The sequence below is a fragment of the Lynx canadensis genome, chromosome A3 (assembly GCF_007474595.2).
Source record: "Lynx canadensis isolate LIC74 chromosome A3, mLynCan4.pri.v2, whole genome shotgun sequence".
Classification (NCBI taxonomy): Eukaryota; Metazoa; Chordata; class Mammalia; order Carnivora; family Felidae; genus Lynx; species Lynx canadensis.
In genome coordinates this window covers 99,811,489-99,827,896 of record NC_044305.1, presented here as the reverse complement: position 1 = coordinate 99,827,896, position 16,408 = coordinate 99,811,489, and the positions used below count along the sequence as shown (strand labels likewise).

At 52.0% G+C, this 16,408-nt stretch overlaps 2 protein-coding genes and 1 long non-coding RNA gene across 4 annotated transcripts; 1 reads left to right on the top strand and 2 right to left on the bottom strand.

The window, feature by feature from the left end:
• The first annotated feature begins 129 nt into the window (after positions 1-129).
• LOC115510791 lies at positions 130-6,088 on the top strand. The gene is made up of 3 exons (XR_003967840.1): positions 130-164; positions 433-504; positions 5,863-6,088. It is a non-coding gene; the product is annotated as an uncharacterized LOC115510791 (long non-coding RNA).
• On the bottom strand, positions 1,279-7,935 carry VAMP5 (vesicle associated membrane protein 5). Of its 2 annotated transcripts, none has more exons than XM_030311018.1 (3): positions 7,854-7,935; positions 2,207-2,344; positions 1,279-1,740 (listed from the first exon to the last, which is right to left on the bottom strand). In XM_030311018.1, the coding sequence occupies exons 1-3, from the start codon at positions 7,854-7,856 to the stop codon at positions 1,531-1,533; spliced, it is 351 nt and encodes a 116-aa protein (XP_030166878.1). In that variant the 5' UTR covers positions 7,857-7,935; the 3' UTR covers positions 1,279-1,530. The 2 variants fall into 2 exon arrangements, with proteins under 2 accessions (XP_030166878.1, XP_030166879.1); XM_030311019.1 differs by lacking the exon at positions 7,854-7,935 and adding an exon at positions 7,388-7,465.
• A 1,968-nt stretch (positions 7,936-9,903) lies between these two features.
• Positions 9,904-13,261, bottom strand: VAMP8 (vesicle associated membrane protein 8). The gene is made up of 3 exons (XM_030311020.1): positions 13,105-13,261; positions 11,601-11,759; positions 9,904-10,349 (listed from the first exon to the last, which is right to left on the bottom strand). Exons 1-3 carry the CDS (start codon positions 13,105-13,107, stop codon positions 10,206-10,208), a joined length of 306 nt encoding a protein of 101 aa, XP_030166880.1. The 5' UTR covers positions 13,108-13,261; the 3' UTR covers positions 9,904-10,205.
• Between the last annotated feature and the right edge of the window lie 3,147 nt (positions 13,262-16,408).

Below are 16,408 nucleotides of genomic sequence, written 5' to 3'. Positions count from 1 at the left end.
GGCCTAGGGGTGGTGTTTTTAGAAGTTCTACAGAGGATTCTATTTATTTATTTGTTTGTTTGTTTTAAGTAGGCTGCACACCATCATGGGGCTTGAATTCACACAACCATGAGATCAAGAGTCACATGCTCTACTGACTGAGCCAGCCAGCCGCCCCTCTACAGGTGATTCCTACTGTGAGGCTAGGCTGAGGACTACTGCACTAAATGATTTGGATGATAGCTACCATTTATTTGGCATCTAGAACCATTACATTGATGGATGTTTTACACTCAGTATAAACAATCCTCATGATTGTTCTGGGAGTTAAGTATGTCCCTTTTTACATATGTAAAACCCAAGTCCCGGAAGTGGCTTGCCCAAATTCACGTGGCCTCTAAGTGGTTTTGCTGACCAACTGCAGGGCCAAGTGTTTTTCTCCATCTTTCTCAGGAAAAGAAGATGGTAATGAGCCCAGTAGAAGTAACAAGCCCTGTGATGGGTAAAGCTCCACACAACTCTCAGGTTTGTTCTTATTTCTCTGTCAGTAGTCCTCACTCTGCCTAACAAGGAACTGCTTCTGTTACATACTTGACCCTGAATTTTCCTTCCACCCACACTTGAGTTTGAGAGGCAGTCAAGTAGCCAGGCAGAGATTGCCCAGCTTCCTCAGTCTTGGTAGGACCTTCTTTCCTTCTTCCATGGCCTTTACTCTTTCATCGTCTTTCCTGTGACCCTGAAGGCACTGCCTGCTTGGCCCTGTGTGGCCATGGAGCTCTGAAAAGGCCAAATCCTTTCCTACAGGGCAAACCCTAGGCCGTCCCTTGTGACTGCGCACCTTTGAAGCCCTTCCCTTTTTCACTGCTGTCTGCCTCATCTGTAATCAGGTGTCAAGCTTGAGGAAGAACATAGAGAAATTGAGCTGGGGAGGGGGGTGGGGTTCAGAGGGAAAAGCCTATCCAAAGGTGAGAGCCTTGTCATATAAACATCTTTGAAGTACTTTCTTCTCCTGGAGTCCTATACTGAGTATCCTCAAGACATCAGAAAAACAACAGATTTCATTCCTAGGGAAACAGGCTCAGAGGGTGCTGGTTGAAGGGTCAGGTTTGAGAACCACTCTGTCTTTCCACCTGCACTCCAGAAGGATCTGTCTGGGTAGGGCTGAATCAAGTATGGAAGGGAAAGGAGAGGGGCCATCTCCCAGGGATAAAGTCCCTTGGATGGTAGACTTTCTAAGCAACCCCAGGAGTGTAGGCAACCTGGAGATCTTTAGACATACACACACACAGACACTCCAGCTTTTAGCCAAACAGCAGCTTTTAACCAAACAGCAGCTTTTACTGAGCTCCAGGTGGGGCTGGCCTGGCATGGCCAGTGCAGCAGGCTGCCCTCAAGGGCCAGTCTGTGGCGTGATAGGAGATGCAAAGGTGCACACATCAGGGATGCTCTTCAGCACTCAGTTGGGTGGCTCAGGTGGGAGCAAACACCAGGGTTCTCTGGAGACCAGAACCAGCCAGTATGGCCATCGGCCTCTCCTCAGGCCCAGCTGGGTCAGTCCCCAGGCCCTGAGGCAGCACCTGCGTCCTGGGCCTGTGGGGCACTGCTGCCCTCACTGCTCTGTGGGAGAAAGATGGCCAGGAGCACAATCAGGATGACGAGCAGGCCGCCACCCACCACCAGCCCCAAGTAGATCCGGCATCGAATGTTCTCCCAGCTCTTCTTCTGGGCCAGGGTCTTGGTTGTCTTGCTGAAGGCTGAGCTCTGTGGACATCGCCAGACACAGGGTGGGAGTTAGTGGTTCCCCTAGAGATCCAGGGCCACGGTCTCCCAACCTCACCTCCCCGAAAGGGCCTAGTCTCCTTCTGCATCTTCCCAGCCTGTCTGCTCCCCTTCTCCACATAGCCTGCCCTGGAATCCTCCCAGCCTGACTCTTGGTCTCAGACACTGGTGTAGCCCTTGACTCACAGCCCTACAGACTCACCCCCAGTTAACAATACCAGCCCTTTACAAAGCTCCACAGCTCCATACGAAGGACTTCTTACTTCATGAGGCCTACCTGGAGCATATCTAGGCTAAAGGTGCCTCAACAAACTCACAGGACTCACACTGCCCCACAGGCAAGCCTCAGACCCCACCAAGGAGACCCTGAGCACAGCCTGAGAACTTTCTCTCTGAGGACCCCTTCTGGCCTCTCCCTCCCCCATCCCTGCTTCCCCAGGCCTCACACCATGTCCAGGAGTTGGTCAGAACGCTGCTCCAGCTCTGCCAGTTTTCCATCGCGCTCCAGGACCTTGTCGAAGTTGTTGAGCATGATTTCCGTCACCTCGTCCGCCTGCCGCTGGCACCGTTCCAACTCTTTCCCTGCCTGGGCGCCAAGCCCAAGGTCAGAACTGCAGGAGGCCCCCACCTGATCCCGAGACCTAGCGGCCTCCTTGCCCCCACTGTGTGTGGGGTGGGGATGATGTATGGATAGGGTAACAGCATCTTACATGCAAGGGTATGATATGTACAGAGGGAAGGACCAGTCTCCTGAGTGTGTGTGGCTTGCCTCTGCTCTCACAGCTTCTTCTCCTTGCCCATCAAGGCAGGTCCTAGGTCAGCCTTGGCTTTCAGCATCTCAGCATCCTCTAAGATGCCTCAGGATGGAAACCTCCCAGAATCTCACCCTCCCACAAAGCAGGTACTTTGCTCACCCGCTCTAGGATGGCCTCTCCCCAATGTGTGCCTGCCCTGTGGCTTCCCACTGGCCTAAGGAAGCACCAAAGAAGAGGGCACCAAGCTACATGGCTAGAAGGCAGACGGGGAGGAGATCTACCCCCATGGGGCTAGGAAGGTCACTTCAGACCACCACACATCATAGGTTCTGCCTAACCCCACAGACACACACAGAGAAACGAACTGGGAAGATCAACCCTCCCTCTGACTGGTCAGGCCACTTCTGCCTCCTGGGATGACCCTGCTCCCGTATCAGTGCTCAAAACTGATTCCCTGTCTGCCTGGGAACCTCAGCCTCCCTGGCCTTTGGCCTTAGCCTTCCAGCCACCCACTGTCTTCACTAGGGTCCAACTCACAGAGATGAGACCTACTCTTAGACTTCTCAGCTTGGGCAGCAACCACACCAGACAGAAGAACCCAGGTAATTTCAGAGGAAGGCAGATGCAGGGTTCAAGTGGGGAGGTGGCGGGGGGCTGAGGGAACAGGAGAGAGGAAGAGAGCATGCATCACAAGCAAGAAAGGGACTGGGCTTTGGACACACACAACTGAGTGAGATCTAGGGCAGGAGGCCCCAGTAAAAGCTGGAAGTCCAGGAGCAGGTCCAGGGACATGTCAGGGAGATGAATACCAGCAGATTAACAAACCACAGCAACTCCCTTCTCCCAGCCTAGTTCCCCCACAGCCCGTCCCTGTTCTCATCTCCTCCCCACAGAGCACTAGCCAAGCTCCCTTTCCTGCCAGACCATATTGCCCATTGTCTGCAGCAGACATTTTGGCACTTGACTGAATTCCACTTAAAACCAGAGAAAGGGGAGGGATCCGGTGTTCACGGAGAGCCACTCCTACTCAGGCAAGAATCCGCATTCAGGATCCTTGCAGCTGTCTTGCACACAACTTCCAAGCATTCCCAGTACATGAGTCCTATCTTCCCAGCTAGACCACAGGCCCCAGGGGGAAGGGCTACCTCTGTCTGCCCCCCATCCTGGTGGCCTGGGGGGGGGCCAGCACAGTGCTGACCATTGCAAGGACTCATTGAGCGGGTCATCGCATTGTAGCCTATCCAAGAGCAGCTCTTAGTCTCAAGAGATGTTTTCCCAGTGTGTTTATCTAGCCCAGCAGGAGTTTCGTGGGGCAGGCATCTGAAACCCAAGTAGGTCAATATTTACCCATGAGCTTAGAAAAGCAACCTGCTTGGAGAGGGGGCAGGCAAACTATGACAGAGGGGTGCACTCACAGGCTGGGGGAGCAGAAACTGGGGAACAAAGCAATAATGCAGAGAGCAGGGAAGCTGCCCCCATCGCTAACTTTTCCCCAGTAATCATCACCACTCTTATTACTACCACGTTAGTCAATAAGCTCACATAGTTCGCATTCACATGGCCCAAGGCATCCCCCCATTCATAACAGCCCAAGGCAAAAACTTGAGAATGGACAAAGATCCGAAATGACAATCACTGCTAGAGGTTGGTGGGATGCTGAATATGACTGTGTTTCTACTCTGAAAACGCCAGCTATTATTCTCTTATTCTCCAACGTGGGGTGACATTGGGTCACATTCCCCAAGACAGTTGGCTGTGCTTCCTGCTGCAATCTGCAGCCTCCTCCCCCCACTGCGAAGCCAGGCCTGTCCGGAGCCAAGGTGGGACCAGGCCTAAAAGAACACATTCGCTCCAGGGAACACAGAGGCCCCGGGCTCAAGTCCCTGGCCCTCCTGGGTCCTCTCTCAACTAGCAGAAAAAGGACACTGTATGCATAGGTCCCTACTGGCACAGCGAGAAATAACCACAGAATGTGGAAGGAGGTAAGGGACCAGAGGGCAGGGCCACACTACACCTGCCACAGTGAACTCAACATAGTGCCTAGCACACAGTGGACACGCGGAAAAAAATTTCTGAATGAACTGTGCCTGTTCTTAAGAAGCCCACTATAGACTGAGGGAAAGAGACATATAGGACATCATAAGAGAAGAGTGAAGGGCTGTGCTGTGAGATACACATACCCAGTGTTGGAGCCTCCCTCAGAGAGTGGATTCCTGTGAACTGAGACAGACCGGGTGGATGAGCCCTTACAGGATGGGGTGGAGTTGGGGCATTCAGGCAAAGACACACCAGGCAGAGGGTAAGGGCGGAGGGGGGCAGGGTGGGGCCAGAGAACACACGCGGTAAAAGTCAAGAAGGGGACAGTCACTTGGAGGAACAGAACACGACCTAGTGTAGACTTCCGAGCCAAGTGGGGGACACTGGAGAGGGGCTTCAGAATAATTTCTCTATTGGTGGTAGACGGCAGTGAGAAAACTCCCAGGCAGAGAGAACAGCTAGAAGAGGTGGACAAATGCCACCAGCAGGAGTGTGGGGTTGCCAGGTAGTGGGGAGCAAAGAGCATAGAGAGGAAGGATGGGTGGGAGGGGCACTTGCCAGCCCTGCTTGGGGTCTGCAGGGCTGAGGCTGTGCAGTGGAGGGGGAGCATCAGCATGGTTGGTAGACAGGGGGTGGCAGTTACACAGGAAATGTTCTTGATAGACCGTTAGCCCTCTGTACAGAATATCCTGCCTTCAACCCTCAAACGTCTCGGGTTTCTCCAGGCCAAATACCCTAGGTGCCTCTGAAAACAAAGCTTTCCCAAACCTCCCTGTCGTAACTCTCCCGTCTCCTTTCTTTCTTGGCTAGTGCCCAAGAACCCCTATTCCAGCTGTCACCGTTGTTCTAGTCAGAGGACTGGGGCAGCAAAGGGGTGTATCAGCTCCTTTCTACTCAGCACTTACCTGAGCTGAGAGTTAAGAACGAGGGCTCAGCATTGCAGCCCTGGGTTCCTTCAAATCTTGCCTCTGCCACTCATCCACTACATGACCTTTCTGATCCTCCACTGCCTCATCCGTAAAGTGGTGACAAGAATAATATCTACCATAATGTTAGCTAGGGCCCGTGACATGTTACGAACAAAGTGCTTGTCACAATACCTGTCGCATACTAAGTGCTCAATAAACAAGAGCTATTGTCATTAATAGAGCCCAATCTTCCCTCACTGATGTTTTTTTCTTAGCAGTCAGATCTCAAGAACTACACAATATGTGTGATCATTAAAACCTCTTAGATATTTTTACAAAATACACAGCCAAGCAAGTTCTTCCTTATTGCAAACCTGTGTGCTTAATTGTCTCTAACTTTACAGGGGCCTTTGATAACCTGCATCGAGTATTTCCATCAAGCGCTACAGGCTGCTGAGAAGACTGTACATCCTGACAGTAATAACGGCCACCATTCAATGGACACAGAGCTAAGCACTGCCTGCTGTTTGTCCTCCTTATTTAATCCTCACAACCCACTGAAGGCATGCTGTTCTCCCAGTTTTATAAGAAACTGAGGCTCAGAGGGGTTAAACCATCTGTCCAAGGTCACAGAGGCAGTAAGTAGACGATCTGGGAGTTGAACCAATACACTGTAAACTCCAAGAATCACATTCTTAACCACTGTGCTAAAGTGAATGCAAGTACAGGGAGGTCAAATACTTTAGCTGGCTAGTAAAGACTCCCCAGACCTTCTGATGCTGCCAGTTCCACTGGTGCGCACACGAGGGAAGACCATGGTTCAAAACCCACATTCACTGGACAGTGCATACGAGAGGACCATCCAGAAGATGAATGAATTCAAGCTCTTACCCATTCAGTTGTCATCTTTCCCATCACTCTTTGTTCCTGCTCTATCACCTATACCTGCCACCGTGACTGGCACAGAAGAAATGCCCAAGAAATACTTGTTGATTGAATGAATCAGAGGAGGACAAGGAAGAAAGACCAAGGAGGGAAGGGGGTGGAAGAAGGAAGGGAAAGCGCTGGGGGCAGAGAAAGGGGCAAGACTGAAAGAAACAGAGGGATGGGGCTAGGAGACGGGTAGGGGAGAAAGGTCAATGTACCTTCCCTGGGCTCTGATTCACTATTTGCCTCAGATGAGCCTATGAGAATGCCAGAGTTTTCCAGTACCCCTCAGTAAATTATCCTGGCCTCAGCCTTCATTTCAGGAGTTTCCTCTTCTCCCCAAGTGCTAGAGGCCAACTGGAAGCCCACCCCTAGCCCTGGCTGATCCCTTGCCCTGCATGCTAGGAAGTGGGCTCTGAGCTCTGTCCCATTCTTGGAGCCTCCCTCAGTTTCCTGGCGTGGCCTTAGAGCTCAGTGCAACCTTCCTGCCCCACTTCCTCTTCCTGCCTCCAGTTCCCTAGAGATGAGGCCATCCAGGCATCATAACCCCCAGCCAGGCCACATCCATCACACCTCTGCCAGCTTCTCCAGGGCAGAATCTTAAAGCACCGAGCCTGCTTCCTGCCCAGCCCATCTTCCCAGGAGTCCAGGGGACAGAGGAAGCAACTGGCACCACCTGTTCCTGACACCTTTGCCTCATAGCTGGCAAGTGGGGACACAGGCCAGAGTCTGCAGCAGGAGTGGGGGATGACTCACCTCCAGAATGTGTCCCTAGGCAGAGGTTAGGAGTCAGGCCTGTGCCACACTCTGGTAACTTCAGTGGAACTTTCATGGTAAACATCTCCCTTGATCTTTCCCCAGGGGAAGGAGTGTGCCCTCCAACACCCTGCCATGGGGCTGGCAGAGGCTCTGGCAGCCCATCTGCTCAGGTTTCCAACTCCCAGGCCACACTTGGCTCTTCACAGCTCCAGGAAAGGCTGAAGAGGTCATCACATTACCTACCACTTCTCAGGAGAAGGTTCTGAGTGCCAGGCAGGGCTCTGCCATTGGATCTCCCTTAACTTCACAAGGACCGGCAAGGCGGGTATTGCTGACCCCACTTCACAGATGCGGAAAAGGAGGCTCAGGAAGGTTAAGTGACTTGCCCGGGCTCACAGAGCCAGCCGGTAAGCGGCCACGACCAGGATCTCAGCCTGGAGTCTGACTCCGTAACCGCGAGGCTCAGGGAAGGGGGGAGCCCGAGTCGCGCTCACTGCGCCAAGGCGGCCAAACTTTCTCTCCCCAGCCCGCGCGCCCCGAGTGGAGGCTCTGGCCCCCATCCTGCTCCTGGCGGTGTCCACCTCACCGGGGGACCGGCGCGGATCCCGGAGGTCGCCTCCCACCTCGGACTTCAGACTCCCGGCCTCCCACCCACACGTCGCCCATTGCCTCCCTGCGCGGTCGGCTCCGCCCCGCCCGGGGCCCTCACCATCGCTGCTGCCGCCGCTGGGCCGGCTCCCGCTCCTCTGTCGCCGAGCGGCCGCGGTGCCACACACCCGGGAGGAAGCGGAGGGGCGGGGCCGCGGCCGCGGGGGCGGGGGGCGCGCCTGCCCCGAGCCCGCACCCGGGCCAACGAAAAGCGAAAGCTGCAGGCGTCCGGCCCAGCTTCGCCTGGCTCCCCAGCCCCCGGAACCGGGCGCCTGCGCCTGAGCAGCCCGGGGCTCGTTCTGCGCTCGGCACCCCCACACGTCGGGGGGCCCAGTGAAGTGGGCTCTGGAGACAGGCACCGCCCGCAACAAGCAACCGTCCCAGTGCCACGGCGATGGCGCTGTGCTAGAGACGACGCGGACCGCCAGCCAGGCGGGGTCTCTGCCACCTCGGTGAATGCATGCCACCGGCACCCAAAAACCGACTAAGCAAGAAAGTTTTGGAACGAAAGAAAGTTTATTCACAATCAACATTGTGAATGCACTACCTACCATTGAATTGTCTACTTTGAAACGGCACCGCTGTGTGTTACAATTGTACGTACACGTATACACTGTATGTTGTGTGAATGGCGCCTCGCTTAAAAAAGAAAACGGACCCCCATGAAGAAGGTGCTAGTTCTGGCTTTTCTGTATTTCCCTCTTCACCACAAGGGCAGCTGCAGCCCTGTCCTCATATGACCCTGCTCCTCCATCGGAAGATGGGCGAGGCCACCCCTCCAGAGCCTTCCTGACTCTACCCGTTCTCGCCCTCTCCTCTCACTGCTGCAAACAAGTCACAGACACCTGTTCTCCACCCCACCCCCTGCCACCCCCAACACAACTGTGGCTGCTCTTGAGGAAGGAGGTTGAGGGCTTCCCTCCTTGGGTTGAGCCCCTGTGAGCACAGCCCTCATCCCCACCCTGGGCACTCTGGGTCCCAGGGAAGAGGTTTCACCCCAGTTCTGTGGACCTTGAGTCCAGGAGTGGCCTGAGGAGAGAGGATGGCTGTAGTCTGACCTAGGAGGACCTAGGAGGACAAAGACAGCCCAGAGGGCTTTTTTTTTTTTTTTTCTTTTTTTTTTCTTTTTCCTCCCTGGCTTTCAGAGTATGATTTCAGGACTTGCCAGTAGGAGTCCCAGATTCTGTCTCCCAAACCTGTTCCTTCTACACCCCCTCCCCAAAACAGGTTTGTTTGTTTGTTTGTTTTTTTAATACTGGAAAGCCCAGGGGAGAAATAGGGACAGAGATGACAAGAACCCTTTCCCCAAACCAAGAGAGAGGAAAGAGTGGCAATGAGGTGGAACCTGGTGGGGAGGAGGGAAGCCCAAAGACAAAGAGGCCCATTGTACATGGAGGGGAAGGAGGGCCATAGGCCCTGTCCTATGACACTGACTGGGCCCAACCACGAGACATGGGGAGAGATGCTCGCCCCCTCAGCTGAGACCCAGAGGCCCTGCTAAGTCCCAAAGGGGCAGGGGCAGACAAAAGACAAATAGAACTTTGTAGAACCAGGGGCACCCAGCTGGCTCAGTCGGAAGAGCATGAGACTCTTGATCTCAGGGTTGTGAGGATAAGCCCCATGATGGGTTGTAGAGATTACTTAAAAAAAAAAAAAAAAAAAAAAAAAAAAAAGAACTTTGAAGAACCAAAGAGAAGGAAAAGCTCCCGGTTCCTCCAACCCCTCACTCAACTGCAACAGGGCCACAGAAGAGAGATGGCAATGACAGGAGAGGCAGGAGGCCCTCAGGCTGTCTCAGCTAACGCTTCCTGCAGAAAAGTAACAAAGGGACGTGGCAAGACCCAAGATGGACACTTAGGAGTCTTGCACACCACCGTAAAATGATTTTGAATTTTCCATTTGCTGAGACCCTCAGAAAATTCTGGTTCTTGAGACCTGTGGATAATAGAGAAGAATGAGGAGGCTCCATCTTTCTTCTCCAGATATACACTCTCTACCCCTCCAACAACTTGGACCTCAAATACGAGAATCTAGCCAGAAGGCGTGCCCAGGGGGAAAAGAAATAGAAGGGCCAAAGGCAAAATGGAAGGTGAGAAATTACCTCACATGTGTAGGGATACTGAAAGGTCTTTATTGCCCACTGGCCACCATCAGTTTCCCAGCCACATGCTGGGCCTTCTGGGTGTCTCTCCAACCAACTCTGAGAGCCCATGAAATGCAGCCATGGTCCGGCTCTCTCCTTCCAGGGGACCAAGGTGCTCCCTGGGGCAGACAGTATGGCAGCGGGGCCTCAGAATGAGGGGCGGGAGGACAGAGCAGCATTTCCTGCTGAGGATGGGAGAGAGGGCCCTTCTTGGCACCCACTATGGAGGGCTTCCCTGAAGAGGAGGACGGGGGGCAGGGGAGGGGCTCCCTAAGTTGGGATGGCATGGGTGGCAAAGAGCACGATGAGGAGGATGATGATAAAAACAATCACACAGATGAGGACAATCATCTTCACGTTCTTCCACCAGAACTTCCGAGCCACCTTCTGTGACGTGGTCTTGAAGTGCTCCGACTGTTGGGGGATAAGGCAGAGTGAACCAGTGCATCCTCCCACTGGAACAGAGGCCCACACGCCGTACATCTAAATACTTAAGTGATCAGTTGGAATAACAGACTGTTAGACAAAAAATGTTCTGTCCTCCTGCCTTCATGACAGTCTGGTGGGCCACGTTCAAATTTAGAGTTCTTGGACTCCCTTTGGCCCCCTGCTTTCCCCCTTCTCTTCTTACCCTGCACCATCATGCACCTTGAAGCACCTATGCTCACACCCAGGGGTGCGATACTGTCTGCACGATCCACCTTGGGAGGGCACACACTGGGGCCAAGGGGTGCAAGCTCCAGATGGTCACATCTCCCTGGATGCATGACCCCTCACCCCACGGGGACTACTGAGGCTGGAGGGTGGGCCAGGGCAGCATGGAGGTTGGAGGTGACAGAAACTGCTCTTTCTCCTCAACTCAAGTTGCAGAAATTAAGTTTCCCTGGGCCATGCTCCCCTGATTAGGCTATGGAAAGAAACACTAAGTCCCAGGGAGACAGGAGACAAAGGACCTATACCCAAGATTACACACAGGACTCAGAAAGCCACGGCCAGTCTCTCCCTGTGGATGTGGAACCTTAGGCTCCAGCCTTTATTGGAGTTACTTTGTTAGAGTTACTCCCTCTCTGAGCAGCTGGCTTCAGCCCCTGGCTGGAGAGAGAGAGGAATGAGGTCTAGCAAGATGTGTGGGAGATATTATTCTAGCCTTCAGTTAGCAGAGGACCCTTTGATCAAAGAATTTCACTGCTCTTCCCAGCTTCTTTTGAAAGCAGACTCAGCAAAACTCCAGCAGTTTTCTACCCCCTGCCAAATAACTCCCAGAGAAGGCCAAAGGCCCTAGGAGGATTTTCCAGAGCCAATATTTTTGCCCTGGGGAGGTCAGGTCCAAATGATTGTCAAGGGAAGCCTTCAAAGAGAAAAATCAGTTTCATGGGAGAGAAGCCTAAGAATGCAAGGCCTGACCGGGGTCGTCTGTCTCAGAAAATACCTCCAACAGTCAGCCCCATCCACCCTCCCCAGTCGTTGGACCCCTTCCCTGGATCCCAGTCCCAATCAGTGGAATACAGCAGAATCAGAACTGGGGACTCGCTCATCAATTCCCAAAACAAGTGAAAAGGCAGACTTTCCTCCTATTCATTTTGCCCCCAACACCACCAACCCCCAAACCTCAACAATCCTACCCTCTCCTCTCTTCCTCTACCCCCAGTGGGCTCCCCATCTCACTGTGGCTTCCAGATCCTCTGTCTTGTTGCGGAGATGGTCCAGGTTTTCTCCTCGGGCCAGGATCCGCTCCACATTCTGGGTCATGATATTCTTGACTCCTTCCACCTCACTCTGCAGGTTCCGTACACGATCATTTCCTCCACCTCCACTGGCCTCCTCCTGGGCAGCAACACAGGGGTTAATTAGGTCAAGCAGTAGAGGAACTGAGACTCAGCCTCAGAGGCCGGAGGAGGAGAAGGCCTATGATGGACTTTAGCTTTTTTTTGTTTTGTTTTAATGTTTGAACTGTTTACAAAAAGAATGTTTTCATGTATTACTCATGTAATCAAAAAATAAATGCATTTTTAAGTCTCAGAAGTTGAGTGCTGATGCTAGACAGACTGGATCAAATTTCTTTTCAGGTTCTCAGGGCCCCTGGTGAGGAAAAGAAACACAGCACTAAATCCCTCTCCACTGTTTCCTTGCTCCTCTGATTGGGTTAGAGGGAACTGCTGAGCAGGCATCTTACAAAGTAGAAACCCTAAACCATTACTTACCAAAGGGTCCTTGTTACAAATATGTGTGCTGGGCAGCAGAACACCCTCAGCTAGCACACCCCCCCCTTCCCTGCAAGAGAGTAGCTGGAGAGCAGTTCGGGTCCCAGGCTCCAGCCTAACTGCTGTGACCCAGAGCAACAGCAACCAGGCTCTAAGTCCCTCACCAGGCCCCATGAGGGACAGTCATTGCGCCACAAACTTCTGCTTTCCCCACCACACAGCACCATGCGCAGGCACCAAGCCACGACTGCCTGCTTAAGCAGATATTAAATAAAAACAGCAGCCTGGGTGTTGGGGGAAATGGAGGGCCAGTCTGCCCTGGCTGATGATAAGGTTTTTGAACAAGGAGGGAAAACCATTATTAAGCTCCTCCCACCCTGACCCACTAGACCTCTTGAAACAGGCCAGGAGCCGTGGGTCCAAACTAAATGGGTTATCACAGAAATCCAACTTCTGGTTCTTTTACAAACCCTTAGTTCTCTTCCTCACGTTTATGGAGAGGGGGCTGATTCCTCAGACCCGGCAGAGAGACAGATTCCTGGGGTTAGGGCTAAAGTGAAAGGCAGGCGGGAGGCGCGCGGGGGGGGGGGGGGGGCTGTCTGCCGCTGGGCTGGAATCCGCCCTGAGAACTTCAGAGGTGCTGCCCAGGGGTGTCACAACACCCGGCGGCTGGAGGGCTGGAGGAGGAGATGAAAGGCCTCTCAGCAGCTCCTCGCCTGGAATTCGGATCCCCCACCCCCACCGAAACCCTGCTCCAGGCCGGCACAGAGGTCAGGGGAGGGAGTAAAGAAGCAGGAACACCCGCCCAGGCAGCTCCGAACTTTTTGCAGTCAAGTTGTGAAAGGAGAAAGGCCAGTCAGCCCTGGCCCAGCCCTCCGACTTTGCCCCCGCGCTCTCCTGATCCCCAGCCCCCAGCCCACTCCGGCCCGTCTTTGAATCAGCCCCTTCCTGGTTTCCAGCTCGCTCACCATGTCTCCAAGCGGCTCAGGCCTGTCAGCGGCAAACTCGCCTAGTCTGTTTCCTCCCGGGCGGCCCTCGGCTCACTTCCTGCTTGCTCCAACTTTCAGCCTGCCCCCGCCCACCTCGCATCCCGAGCGGTTCCAGCCTCACCTCCGGCAGGTTCCCTCAGGTAGGCGGGCACCCTCCATTGCCCTCCCAGTCTCCTCCCAAACCAGGGCTTAGGCTTAAAGCAACAGGGCTCCCGGGCACCAAAGGTCTTCTAACTCATCAGGAACAAGAAAAGAAAGATCAAGCAGCCCTCCTAGGTTTCCTGACGCTGGACCTCCCGATATAGAAAGGGAAGCTGTGTCTCTCTCTCTCTCTCTTTTTTTAATGTCCTGAATATCTGACCCCAAAACTTACAGACTGAAATCAACCCTAAGCACCCTGCCAGGGCTAATTAACATAGAAACAGAACACAGATATGAAAATTTCTTGCCGGCAACCCTTGTTCCCGTGTTTATGGGTGGTCAGAAAGTATTAAAACCTCCAAAGTCTGGAATGCTGTGATCTTTGGCTGTGGTGTCAGAAAGCTCTGGGTTATTAGCTGTGTGACCCTGAATGAACCTCTTCACCTCTCTGGGTTTTGCAGGTGCTAATGATGATGTCAGAGGATGGTGGGGAGGTATAAAAGGATAGCACATGCAGCGTGCCTGGCAAAGTGTCCAGAACAAAGACCTATCCACTGTTATAACCAGGAAATGATGGCTAACCAACCCCTTCTTTCCTCCCAGAGTTCAACAATCCCTTCAGGAGCCACCATGAGGGGTTGGTGAGCTGAGTCGGAAATGGTCAGATGCCTGCCCTATGGACCAGAGAAGGGCCCCAGGGCAAAGGATTTTTCCACCACCTGGCTCCAGGCCAGAGAAAATCCAGTCTTCCTGGATGGTATTTATGAAGACAGAACAATAACAGGGTCACATAAAAGGGAACAAACATTCCTGTCCCATCCCAGAAGTATCAGTTCTAAGAGGGAAATGTCAGCTTCTCTAACACATGCTTTTTCAAAGGATTTAACAAATTTTGGACCTCAGTTTTGAGACACTTTATTCTACTTTATAATGAAATCTTATCCCAATTTAGATATTATTATATTTTGCAAACCAGAATTTCGATGGACAGTACCAGCCTGCTTTCACCATCCTTAGAAAAGCTGTAAAGTAGAGGCGCCTGGGTGTCTCAGTAGGTTCAGCATCCGACTTCAGCTCAGGTCATGATCTCACCGTTAGTGAGTTCAAGCCCCGCGTGGGGCTCTGTGCTGACAGCTCGGAGCCTGGAGCCTGCTTCAGATTCTGTGTCTCCCTCTCTCTCTGCCCCTCCCCCGTTCATGCTCTGTCTGTCTCAAAAATAAATAACATAAAAAAAAAATCTATAAAGTGGTCAAGTGGAGGTGGGTCAGAATCCTTGATCTGTACTTGTGCTGTCCAGTACAGTAGACACTGACCTCATGTGCACATAGTACTATGTACTGTATACTGTGAACATAGTACTTGAACTATGGCTAATCTGAACTGAGAAGTGAGGGGCCCCTGGGAGGCTCAGTGGTTGACTTTGGCTCAGATCATGATCTCATGGCTCTTGTATTCAAGCCCCACATCCTCAGGCAAAGCCCTGATAGTGCGGAGTCTGTTTCAGATTCTCTGTCTCTGTCTCTCTCTCTCTCTCTGCCCCTCCCCTACTCTCTCTCTCAAAAAAAAATTTAAACATATTAGAATGAACTGAGAAGTGATGTAAGAGTAAATAAAGTACACTCTGTATTTCGAAGAGTTGTTATGCAAAAAAGAATGTAAATATCTCACTAGTCATTTTACATACTGATGACATGTTGAAATAATGTTGTAGTATATTGAATTAAATTTTAAAAATTGATAAAATTAATTTCACCTGTTTCTTTTCTTTTACTATTAGACATGCTGATCCATACCTTAATATTTGTGTGACCTTAGATAGACTTATGTGACATCTCTAAGCCTCAGTTACCTCACTGTCTGTGCCTGGCACTGAAAAAACCCTCAGTAAATGGTGGCTATTGTGATTACTATTATTAAGAATGCCAGGGAGCCTGGATGGCTCAGTCGCTTAAGCATCTGACTTAGGCTCAGGTCAGGATCTCATGGTTCATCAGTTCTAGTCCCACCTCAGATGAGCACGAGCTTCACTTCGGGTGAGCTGGAGCCCTGCTTTGGGTCAGTCCCCCTTCTCTGTGTCTCTCTTCCTCTCTCTTTGCCCCTCACAGGATTCTCTCTGTGTGTCCCTAGCTCACTGGCGCCCTCTCTCTCTCTCAAAAAAAAAAAAAAGAAAAAAAAAGTCCAAATGCTAAGGCAATGGTGGATAGGGGAACATGAAAGGTGCCAAGAAACAAAGGGCCAGAGTAGAATGTCTGAGAAGAGCAGAAAGAAATGAAGGAGGATTTCCAGGGTGGAAATCAAGGTGACAGTAGTTGAGGAGTTACTGGGGTCTAGCATGCCACTGCCAGCCTTGGATATACATCGATGTCCCCGAGGGAGCTGACCCTTGGCCTAGATCCAGCAGCCATTAGGGAGATTCTCTAGGGCCCAGAGTTGGGACTGCAACCTGTTCCACCTTGTCTTCACCGTGCAGAATCCCTGCAGGCTTGGCCTCACCTCACTGTGCAAACATCACAATGCTACCCTTGGGCAGAAGACCACTTGCTAATGCCCTCACAAGATGAGACACTCAGTAAGGCACCAAACAATGCACAATGAGCAGAAATGGTACTATGCGGATGGGGGTGCCTGGCTGGCTCAGTCAGAAGAGCATGTGCCTCTTGATCTTGAGGTCATGAGTTAAAGCCCCACATTGGGCCTAGAGCTTACTTGAGAAGAAAAGAAAAAGAAAGGAAAAAGAAATGATAATATGGGCAGGGTGCAAGAAGAAAAACAAGTCATTGATTCCCTTACAGTTAAGGAAGGCTCTATCCCAGGAGAGATGGAATATCAGTCACTCTGAAAAGAAAAATGCTAGGTGGTAGGAGTGGCAGTCAAAGAAGCAATCACGGTGTGATGAAGAATATTCTCAGTCCCTATGTGATCACAAGATTTGGGTATCAGCTCTCCTACTCCTTGGCTGTAGAGTCTTGGGCAAGCCACTTCCCTCTGGGAGCTTCAGTTTCTTCATCTGCAAAATGGGAAGAAGAATGAAGGTGCTTTGCAGGGTTATTATTTGGATTAAATGGTATGGATATATATTTCTATATTTCTACTAAACCACTTTATGAATGAAAAAAGAAACTAATGGAGAAAGTAGAATGAG